The following is an 11,671-nucleotide window of genomic DNA, read 5'->3' as shown; positions in this document are numbered from 1 at the left end:
ATATATATATATATATATATATATATATATATATATATATATATATATATATATATATATATATATATATATATATATATATATATATATATATATATATATATATATATATATATATATATATATATATATATATATATACATATATATATATATATATATGCTTTTCTATCAAGGCTGTGAACCGAAATACAATATTTAGCGATACAGACCCACCCCTCAGATTCAATATCTAAGAACTTTGTGTTGGTAATAGTTGTAGGCATTTTCCTTTTTAGTATATGTACATAAAACCTTCAATTATTTATTCCATATACCGAGTGAAGCCTCCCAAGCATTTTCTTTGCTTTAAAGTTTATGTCTGTGTGTTCTGTCACCGTGTCTTGCTCACGACCTTAACTTCGACTGGATAGATAGAAGCACGTACATTCTGGAATGCTTACAACAGTCTCAACATCGTAGATATTCAATAGATCACGAACACCTATGTTATCTCTAATATGTTCTTCGACACGTACCACAAATCATCGCCTTATAAGTACAGCAGTCTGCACGATGCATTATTGTATACGCTTTATTCGTTATCGTATATTGTTCGAGTTCTGATTATTAGCGATAACAGGGAGATGATGATGTACTATGATTCCGACCAGGGTGACCTAGCACTCGAACGCTATATCAATCCCATGACCCTAACCAATTCCCCTATCCAACCCGTATGCTAGGCTGGTTCAAAACTAGCGCACACATCAACCATACCGGAGCTGATGGGCGAGACCATACACGAAGTGCAGGTGGTTACCGAGCGGGCATTCCTTCTAACTCGCCTTGCTTTCACGTTGCTCAATTACATGGGCGTAGGCTGGCGTTGGGTGACCAAATTATTCCAGATGCTCACATTTGTAGTGCTGCTTCTGCCAGCCTTCCTAGAGATTCTCTTCTGGCTCTTGCGAGACGATAATGTGCTGTTAAATGTGCGATACGGGCCGGAGTCGAGAAATTCGCTCGATATATACAAGCCAACTGAGAAAGGTATGTGTCTAGCTGCAGGATGTCCACATAAACATAGATTGCGTTAACACGTATATTCGGACTGAAACAGTGCAAGGGTAGATACTTTAATACCTCAGCAATATGGCGGGTACGTATCAGCGAATGGTTGTTTTTCTTCGCAGCGGAGGAATTCGCAACCAATCCGAGTGAGCCGTGTCCGACCTCCGTGTTAGCGAGTTTGTTTCTGTAAGCTGTATGAACTTATCACCTTTGGATCGATTGGTTGTCAGTGCACAGAGCCGACTTTCGTATTTGCTCTGCATTGGCTGATTGATGTCAATTCGTTTGCATACCGAAAGTTCCACGTACGTGGGTAGGGCCTATTTGCAGAGGTTGGGGTTTTTTTCTTCTAGTCTGCGAATAGATTTCATCAAGCCTACTCAATGAACTCTCAAATGTACGGTTCAACGAACACCCGAATGTCCAGCTCAAACATCCCCCATCTCCGTATCACTCTACTACACCGCTTCATGGTCGCTAATATATATGTATATACATATACATATATCTCCCAGGGAAGGCCTTATTGCCGAAAGAGAAGACCAAGAACGGCGTGCCGGTGATTGTGTTCCTGTCGGGGGGTGCGTGGATCATCGGTTACAAGTGTTGGGGTGCGTTGATGGGCAAAGAGTTTTCTGAGCACGGCGTGATGTTTGTCACACCCGACTACCGCAACTTCCCACAGGTACGGTTCTGTGCAGAGTGGAATGGATGTGCATGGTAGTGGTAGGCGTCTGGTTCAGTGTTTTTTTTTTTACCCGCCTGGCTGTCTCGCTGTGTCATTTCTTTCAATATGTAGTGTCTTTTCTTTCAATTGAATATCAGATTGCTTTATTTCTCACGCGGAATATGTGTATTGTTCGCTGCTGCGGTATAATTATTGTGTCTCGCACTAAACAGTTCTATACTAAGCGATAGCTGCATAAATGCTTGAAAGGTCGGAGGTCCGTTGCTGTATGGTGTGCCAGACTTGGCCGTACGACTCGCAGGACAATAGTTTCCAAACCTTGCTCAAATGTTCCGCGCACACTAATTTGCTTTCTGGTACTGCCTATCCCTGAAAACGGTACACAGGGACGTATAGTTGACATGCTGGAGGATGTCAATGTGGCGATTCGATGGATCTTCAAGAACATTCACAGGTACGGAGGGGATCCCAATCAAATCTTTCTCGTAGGGCAGAGTGCTGGAGCTCATATTGGAGCGCTCTGCTTACTCACGGAGGCGGAGCGGGAGCGGAGGCATAAGCTGGCGAAGGAGGTATGTGTGTGCTAAGGGGTTGTTTTGGACACTCGTTATATCAGGTTCGTGTTTAACTGGCGGTGACAGGTTCAGTTGAGTGGTTGCGTAGGTGCCATATCGAACTCCAATTATACACAATCTCAAGTTGTTAACGGAATGAATGAGGTGATAAAGTTACTATATCATCGATTTGAAGAATCGTCGTCATGGCGACTCCATCGATAGCGACCTTAAGTAAAAAATTCGTGTTAGTGATAGTACGACACCAGAACCTGCGGCATCATCTTGTCTGTGCGCGTGGACCGTACGTGTAAGTGTCACGAGGACGTATATGTCGATGTGCAGATTGACTGTGTGCGCTCACATGTGTTTTATTTGGCCGCTCTCCCAGGAGAGGTCCTTGAGCCGCACGTCTGAACCCAGCTATACCGGTGCGGCTTATCAGACCAAGCACAGCGAAGCCTCGGGTGTGTGGAATGGGTATCGCCATGACTTCAGAGAGAAAGACGATCGCCTGCGTTGGCGCGTGTCCAAGGTGAAGGGTTACATTGGCATCAGTGGTGCGTATGATCTGGCTGGTCTGGCCAACTATCTGCACACTAGAGGACTGTATCGCAGGTTCGTGCCGAGTGTGTGATGGTCCGGTGAGGTTTGTCTCATACGAGCGTGCTAGCCGAAATTTACGTTTAGGCGTGTAATGTCGTGAACTTGTTTGGGGGTTTTGTTCTGAAATTGTCTTGCTGAGTGTTTATGGCCCGTGGTATGTTTATACCATCCGTGTACTGGCTATATCTCTTATACTGCACTCGTGAAGAAGCACAAGTCACTCCTCGGTTTCGTACCAATATATCGGTGATCGCATTGCTTCAAGTCTGTTCTCGGCAAAGGGGCCCCATATTCTGGAACGGCTGATCATACCACTCAATATATTATCCTTGTCCGCCATTATATGATGCTTACGTTCACGCGTCAGCATCAATTGACTTTCCACTTGTCCAGGGTGCACCCCAGTTGTCGCGTGTAGTATGCTGTCTTATCTTTCCCTTTCCATATAGATGTACCGATATCCTCTCTCGAAGAGTTTTCGAGTGGGAAGTGTAGTGAGCGCGGCAATAACTGCCCTTGCTGCCCGACTGCCAATCATACCGATTTGGCTTTGTACTGACGTATGCACTATAGCATGGGATATGTATTGTATCATCCAAAGCTAAGTTACACTCACATCCCCATTCCGTTACTTCGCTGCAGTGTGTTGTCGTCTATACTGGCGCATGATATGTCGTTCTACTCACCCGCGAGACGAGTGTTGCTGCCTCAGTTCAATCCAGACCTGAAGTTGGCCATCAATTCATTCATCCCACCGATCACTCTGTTCCACGGTACAGCTGACCAGGTAAGTCATGCTCGGGGATGTTATTCTGTTAGATTGTTAACCAGGGATTGCTGCCTTTGGCCAGTTAGTGTGGTCAGGAATGTCAACCCAAGCCCATTCTCAAGTAATAAAGTTTTGAAGGAGAATTCTTTAGTCCCTGTCGTGCAATGTACTTCTAATGTCTGGCTTAGTCACTGTTGTATAGTGTATGTATAATTCTAGCTCAGCTCTGTCGATACTTAGACCTGTACTCTGTTAGAGCACCGCTGCTTGGTTTGTATATGGCTTGAGAGATGCATATAATAACCCAAATTCATAACGCTCTGGAGACAAATGCTCGTATGCTGTACTACTACTTTTGTAACTTGCAGCAGCATATACCGTTCCGTCGCGATAGATACAAATCGCAAGCATCATGAAACAGGCACAATAATCTGTTTCGAGTTTGTTCCGATCGAACGTTAAGATTTCGTTGTTGTTTCTGGTCAGTGTGGTGCTCTGAACGTACATTTTGAAGTCACAGCCCGCAAATCACAGTCCACATTTGGCACCCATTATGAGTTTGTGGTTGCATATATGCGCTAAACGGTAGAGAAGGATTGCTCAACATATCTATTGTACTAACTATTGCTATCCACAAATGTTCAATCCTTCTGTGCAGAGTATACCGTACTCAGCAACCACCGACTTCGCATCCGCTCTGCGCACTGCCGGAATTCATGCGCATGTTAAGTACTACGTGAACAAGTCACACACCGACCCTATCATAGAGGATCCAATAGGTGGAGGCTACGATAAACTTGTTATGGACATATTTTCCATTGTCATCAGCGGGGGTGATCTGTGCAGAAATAATCCGTGTATGCCCGAGAAAGATTCGCCGAAAACACCGACTCGCACTGCCAATGCGAGTTTCAAGGACTTGTCCGAGGCGGGCTCGAAGGTTTGTCTATCACTGCATAGTTTTTAAAAATATCTGAGCTTTGGATTCATTTCGCCTATTCATATACTATGCAAGGGGATATGGTGTGCTATAAATATCAGTTAAAACGGGCAGCTGAATAGTTTTATATTCTGTGTCATTGTAGCGGCTGGTCGTTGTGCAGCTCGTGGTGTATAGAACATTTGACAAGACGCTATTAAATTTGATTTGATTTTAGGGCATCTTATACCTGCTCATATTCTATGGACCAAAACATTATTATTGTTTAAATGCATGGCTTGTTGCTTTACTCAGAATGCTATGCCAAGCACATTGACGAGCGACCATGAGAAGCAGAATATGCACCGGATGGAGCAAGTTATCGAAAATCGACTCCAGACCGATCGGCCTTCAAGCCCGTGTGCCAACGTAGACCCCACGCAGTTTGGGTTTGAGCCTACAGAGCCCATGCTGCCGGAGTGGGTCATAAACTACGCACGCGCTGTAAATCCCTTCTGATTCAGGACTGAATCTATACTGTTTTATAGACGCAGATCTGATATACGACACTATAAAGATACGTTGTACGTTCTTACGAAACATTTAAATGATGTGCTTAGCGTACACCAGATATGTTTCAATGCGGGGGATTGAGCCCATTGCACGTACTTCATTAATTATCTATGGACAGTACAATTTTGGTTTGTGTTGTACCCATCTATTGATAGCCTTAATTTCACTCACTGTGACTGGTTTCGAGCGTCGCAACTAGTCATATGTGTATTTAAACATGTGGACGAGTCATGTATTCAAATCAACCCTTGAACTTCTGCTTAGTGGCGTTAATGACAAGTCCGGATTGAATTCGGTAACAACATCGCAAAGACCTCATATAAAGTCGAGCCATTTAAAGTTGCACATCTCAGGTTAGTAAACTCATCTACAGGTTTGAATTTTCCTATTCAACGCCTAGTCAGGAACGGGAAAGGTGCTGCACACGAACATTCATGGGTAACCCCTTTGAATAATCGAAATAGATAAATACACATCCGTACTACGTACCATAAATTGCGGGTAATATCTTAAAGGTGAGGATATACAGTATCCTCCACGAGCCTTTTAGATTCTCTCAACACGCCGTATATGCTACCGCATTCCGAAAATATGCTTTGGTTAGGTCTGAAAAGACGACATGCAAAATCTAACGTGCAAAGAAGCGCAAGCCACTCGCAGCGCCCACAATATAGCTCGTTTAAACACTCTGTGAGACTGCAAACCTTTCAATGGCAAATACATTTCGAGCATCACTATTTTAATCTTGTCTGAGAAAGTTATAAGAAACAATATAAATCACAAGCAAGCTGTAGTAGAGAACGATCAGTTTATTTATATGAAACCGGCTGCTCCAGCCCTGATACAATCGTGACACCACCCTCAAAGTAGCCGATACCCTTATGTTCGTCATATACATTACTTTAAGCACAAATCATTTTCACGGATGAATCCTTGCCCAAAACTTTAAATCCATTTGCACACTTGCCATCGACGATTCCTTTCTTCTCAACTGTAGGTTTGCCGTCTGCACCACCGCAGTCGTGGCCGAGGAAGATCTTCGCCTGAACGTTGCTGCCATCTTTCTCGACGCGGACAGATCCTTTTATGCCACTGATATCGACGTTATTGCAGCTATCACTGTCTCCTACTACTAGCGATTCTTTGATTTTGATAGGTACCACCGCCTTTGATGCTTTGCAGTTTTTGTCTCCAAGCCACAATGTTGCGTTATATGACTTACATTCAACAGAGGCGGCATCAACAGCGGCTAAACAAGCTAGAAAAGCAAATAAGAAAATCGCAATGGATCTCATAGTGATATTTTGAGGTGCGCTTCTCGATGTTTGTCAGGAGTAAAGAATGATATAACCCGAGCTACTTCGTTCTGCCTTTATAGTCGCGGCGAAGACCATCCTCTACAATAGGCTTCCCGGAAACATAAAGAACAACTTACTTATGAGGCTATTTCTACAACAGTTTCTACCAGAGCACGAGTTCGATAGCGACTCTTCTGAATAGGTAGGTCGAACTGGCGAGACAGAAATAAAAATTACTGCTGTATTGTCTATATTATTGCTCTATCCAGTTCCCAAGTAGTTAACTCCGCTATTAGAACCCAAACTGGTTGTCACATGTGCTCTGTATTGCCAAGTATCCACAAAGCAACCGACACCGTTTTCACAAAAATTACATCCGGTACTCTAATTTTGTTAGGACCTTTAGGCAAAAGGGCAGGTTGTTGCGAGTTGTGTTGCAGTGTTGCTCGTTTGCTCGGTGTTTCATGGAGTAGTTTATAAAAACGGATATCATAAATATTTATCTAAAGACTTCGAGAAAGCCAGAAAGACGAAAGTGCATGACACTAATAGTTCACCGCCAACTACCAAAAACAGGGTTCTTCATTCGATTGCTTTGTTGGTTTTTAGTACACTTCCTCTTTTGCGCATAAATTATTAAATACATACCGTTGTAGATACTAAATAGATTTCATGTTATTTCTTAATATTCAAAAATGGGTTGTCTTTCAGATTTTTCACATTCTGGCCAGAGGATAACTTGTATGCTGCATAACTAAGAGTCCACATCCTCTTGTTCATTGCTCATATAATAAACTGATTTGAATAAATAACCATCCAAGACAAGAGGGCAAAGCTCGGAGCTTTTTCTTGTGTGAATGTTGAAAACTAGTTTTCAATAATACTGTTGTGTTTTTGTAAATTTTATATGTTTTATCAAAATAAATAAATAAATAAATAAATAAATATATTGTTATTGGGTTCGTATTCGGTACCATGTTGGATTTGGTAGCTAAGTTGTGATTTGCGAAGTGTGAAGTGTGAACTCGGAACTGTGAGTGTGAAATGTGAACTACGAGGTGTTGCTCGTTTTACAAAATAAAAATAGAAGGGCCCAGGGACCAGGGGGTTGCCTTCAATGTTCAATCGCAGTGCAATGATTGGGTGCAAACATCACTCCATGAATCCGCGTCTCCGCGATAATATGCACATGTGCATTTTATCTAAATATCTACTGGAATCATGATTTATGAGAGTTGAATACGTTTGTTTTAAAGAAAATACTAAAAAATTATTTCTATTCATTTATGTCAATCATAGTAAACTACCTGTTTTTAACGTTATTTATTTTACCCTTTGAGCATAGCCTCCTAAAAATTGAATTTTAGAAGGCTATTTATATGCTTTTTAACTTTTTATATGATTGTCATTTATTTATTTATTTACGACTCATACGCACAGTAACAAGTCTCAGCTATTCTGAAACTTTCAGGTCGCAGGCCCTGAGAGGGTAAAAGACAGTCCTTTGATGAATTTATTTACTAGCATTTTTTAGTAGACTTACTTTTGTCACTTCACAACGTGTATATTTAGCGACATTTCGCGAGTCGTGAGTCGCTGACCGTCGTTTTTCATTTTCAAATACAGGAACATGTCGTTTATTATAGCTGTCGTATACCAGGTATTGGCTAACTTTTTGGGTGCTACAGAGGCACATGGCCCTGACAAAAGTGTTATTTTGTTTAAATTAAAAACGAAAATTTGCTATATTTAGACCATAATCCACCGAGTAAATACTAGGATTACTCGAAAACAGAAGCTGAGTGAGCTGACATACTCTCACTGACTCACTCAGCACTCTGGTCACTGCTTCTAAGTTCCATGTTTTCAATGAGTACCGAGAGTAACTATCAGTTATTCTATAACTTTAGGTTTTGTTTTTATATGATCTAAATAAAGCATTTCTTTATTTTACTTTACTATTATTTTTATGCTATCCAATATTCATCGAGTCGTTTAAAAAAAAAAGAGGTTCTGTAGCCGGCTTTCTGAAATTCTGATGGGTCATTCATAAAAAAGTGTTTGTTTTTGAAACAACAAAAGCAAAAATAACAAAATACTGGTATATTAAATAATAAAAAAGTAAATACATACATATGTATGTACTTAAATAACTACATACTGTACTTCGTAAATAAGTGGAGGCAAACAAGGCTCACAGCCTCACTGCCGCAGGAGAAATCTAGGAGACTTTAGTGACTCTATGTGCTCTGTGCTGAGTGCTGAGTGCTGAGTGTTGCCTGCTGAGTGCTGACTGCTGAGTGCCGACTATATGACAAAAAGAAGCGGCTTCAAATGGCACCAGTACTCATTCTTTGATGTTAGAGTACAACAGATTTTTGATATTTTAAATTGAACTTCCTGCGTCACAATTGTAGGGTCAACCCGATATACAGAGTTTTCTTCTCGGACGTGACGAATAAGTTTTATTAATGTAAAGCTACAAAGCATATAGCATATTTCATCAGCCTCCAGACTCTTTCTTTTAATACTGCAAACTATGAAAATATACTCCAGTCACTATAGATCGGAATGGGCATTAATTCTGACCTATTTTCAGCACCCTCAACATGGCTACAAAGTTGTCGATTATTTTTTATACGCGACGAGCTAAATGCATGCAAGTATAACACAAGATCGCTTTTTAGCTTGCAATTTGTAAAATGAAGTTCCATGCTTTGAGATCGATGGTATTCAGCAAATCATCATAATAAACCAAGGACACGTGTTGTGCCACAAGCCGGGGGAGGAAAAGCGAAGGAAAGTAATACTTTCCAAGTCTACCGAGTGTATCGAATTCAGTACACAACATGTTCAGGTGGAATAAAAAACGTCAACGATATGTTCCAAATCAGCACCGCTATACCTTTGTAAAGTTTTTCTCTACGCTCGAAACTCCTAGTGCGGCTAAGCCTGATTCTTGCCGTTGGTGTCAGCCATAGTTTGTATTGTAACGTGGTGATGATGTCTAGAGACAGTGGTATACGGTAAGCAAGGTATTTCTCGCATCAGTTTAAACTGAGTTTGTATTAGATAAATACCCGAGTAGGCTTCGAAACTATACCAGCCTTGCACTCTTTTCAAATCTACCCTTTCTTTGCGCCGTTTTCGCCTGGAAGTGTATCTGCCCTTGTTTATCGCGGAACTCATTCAAAATAAAACCCCTATACTTAATGTCGCTTATCCTTTTGTTCATATTACCCTGGCGTTCCAACACCATATTTAAAGTGTATTTATTTAGCACATATGTGCATCTATTCTAGGTGGAGCACAATTCTTCATTCTGTGCGTATCCTTTTATCTTTGTCGGTATCTAATATACTATACGACTCTTTGTCGCCAGTGATCTCTCCCGCCGGCATCGGCGGAGTATTTCTAGGCGTAGGTGTATCTGCATCGAGATCGATGTACGTATTGCGGATCTTCGCCCTTTTGTGGGTGTTGTTACTGTCTGTGCTTTCCTCATCTATGTCCGGTCGGTTATGCAGACTAGATGATTCGCTGGATATCGGGATACCACCAACAACCCCATTTGTCTCGCGTGCAATGGCAGGATAGCATTGCCCATCATCGGTTACTAAATGCGTCATCGCAGGTGAGCGAAGAGTCGAAGTTTGTATTTTCTCTGTGCACATGCGTGTATGAGTATGTGCGCTTGACAGTGTTTCTGTCTCCGAACTGGGAGCCCGTCTTGCGCTAGAAATGGGGCACGAATGGTCGGCATTTCTGAACTGAGCAGAGGCGCACTTCATGACAGGTGCAACATTTGTACACCCAAACACCGGTGTGGAAGGTTTGGAACTAGCCCTTGTTTCCAGCGTTACCTTCGCAGTACACTTAAAGGCAGATGTACTCGAATTGCTACACTGAACCTTCCTTCGTGGCAGCCATCCATTGTGCGCCCCGTGTTTGACAGCAATACTCTTGATGCGCGTGCTCGAACTCATACAGTGACTCTGTTTCTCAATTAAACGCGTATCTGCTTGCGGGTGAACAGACACAGCTTCTGTATATGCTGCTATCTGTTCCGATACACTCGGAGATTTCAATAAGTTCGCCACAGGTGATGTCGGCTGACGTAATACTCGTTTTAGCAAGTACGCGTGAGGAGGGACAACTCGTTTATAGTAGAATTTCACCTCACTGACGACCTTGAATCCGAAGCGATCGTAGAATTTGATGGCTTCCTATTCTCGGTGCGAACGTTATTTGAAAAGATTGAACGATGAATATGAGCAGAATGATGTCTTATTTATTCAAAAGGTAGCAACGCCAATGCACCTGGTTATGCTAGTTGAATTGTTACGAAGATTAAATATATGAGTGAAAGTGCAGGTTGGTATCAGTGATACCGCAGCGTAAAATACAATTCAAGGGGACCTATATCGTTGTTGTTTATTGGTGTACACAGAAAGGTTACCGGAATGCGGTTAATTCAGTATTGCTAAAGCACCCGTGGATAAGCTAACAAGCATGCTTTTCAATATATGAGAGTTCGTCATGTGCGCATGAAACACTGCTATCATATCTCAAAACGACTCTGAGCGATACACACGAGCATGGCGACTTGCCAAGTATTACCCGCGGATATATGACAGTGTGTGAACAACCACACACAGCCCGAAGGCACGACTTTCTATTGATGCGCTATGCGCAATCTATATATCGATATTGTCGCGAACTACATTGATTCTGATTCGAATGGCTTTGACAACATTGTAACCTATATTGTGCAAGTGGGCAGCAATGCAGACGCCTTAAAACAGCCACAGATACATACTTCGTTTGATATGCTGACATGCAGCACTATTTCACTTATGTTGGGGTTCCCTATACAAGAGTAGATGATGTGTTCTAGAAGCGTGGCGCCTGTAAGCGACAAGGACAAAAAGTATAAATTTCGGAGACATCATCGTTGCCACTTGAAAAAAACAGAAACAGTTCGCACGAGTAAGGGATTCAGCGTCACTGAACGGGAACCCAATGCATATATACAAAATTGGAAGAAGCTAGATCTTCTCAATGAAACCAATCTACACATAGTCGTTAGATATTCACTACGAGCTCGATATACTTCACACACGCACACATGAATAATACATACATACCATGTACATATACATATATATATATATATATGTACATATATGTACATGTATACGCATATATATA

At 41.8% G+C, this 11,671-nt stretch overlaps 3 protein-coding genes across 3 annotated transcripts; 1 reads left to right on the top strand and 2 right to left on the bottom strand.

Moving 5' to 3' along the window:
- The first annotated feature begins 583 nt into the window (after positions 1 to 583).
- On the top strand, positions 584 to 5,335 carry SARC_08502 (hypothetical protein). The gene is made up of 7 exons (XM_014297517.1): positions 584 to 1,032; positions 1,569 to 1,738; positions 2,128 to 2,313; positions 2,687 to 2,913; positions 3,544 to 3,688; positions 4,329 to 4,610; positions 4,905 to 5,335. Exons 1-7 carry the CDS (start codon positions 768 to 770, stop codon positions 5,106 to 5,108), a joined length of 1,479 nt encoding a protein of 492 aa, XP_014152992.1. The 5' UTR covers positions 584 to 767; the 3' UTR covers positions 5,109 to 5,335.
- A 729-nt stretch (positions 5,336 to 6,064) lies between these two features.
- On the bottom strand, positions 6,065 to 6,457 carry SARC_08501 (hypothetical protein; the record flags this gene model as incomplete). The annotated part of the gene is made up of 1 exon (XM_014297516.1): positions 6,065 to 6,457. One exon carries the CDS (start codon positions 6,455 to 6,457, stop codon positions 6,065 to 6,067), a length of 393 nt encoding a protein of 130 aa, XP_014152991.1.
- Positions 6,458 to 9,700: 3,243 nt separating this feature from the next.
- Positions 9,701 to 10,686, bottom strand: SARC_08500 (hypothetical protein; the record flags this gene model as incomplete). Its single annotated transcript, XM_014297515.1, has 1 exon — positions 9,701 to 10,686. A coding segment is annotated over one exon (909 nt), but the record flags the coding sequence as incomplete, so codon positions are not given.
- Positions 10,687 to 11,671: the final 985 nt, after the last annotated feature.

The sequence above is a fragment of the Sphaeroforma arctica genome (assembly GCF_001186125.1).
Source record: "Sphaeroforma arctica JP610 unplaced genomic scaffold supercont1.770, whole genome shotgun sequence".
Classification (NCBI taxonomy): domain Eukaryota; class Ichthyosporea; order Ichthyophonida; genus Sphaeroforma; species Sphaeroforma arctica.
Note: the sequence above shows the minus strand (reverse complement) of the source record. Positions and strands in the feature narration are given on the sequence as shown.

Excerpts from the sequence above, each read along its gene's own strand:
- SARC_08502 (XM_014297517.1), top strand. The coding sequence starts at position 768 with ATGGGCGAGACCATACACGAAGTGCAGGTGGTTACCGAGCGGGCATTC. Across the intron at positions 1,739-2,127 it reads ACTACCGCAACTTCCCACAG|GGACGTATAGTTGACATGCT; the intron begins GTACGGTTCTGT and ends AACGGTACACAG. Across the intron at positions 2,914-3,543 it reads ACTAGAGGACTGTATCGCAG|TGTGTTGTCGTCTATACTGG; the intron begins GTTCGTGCCGAG and ends ACTTCGCTGCAG.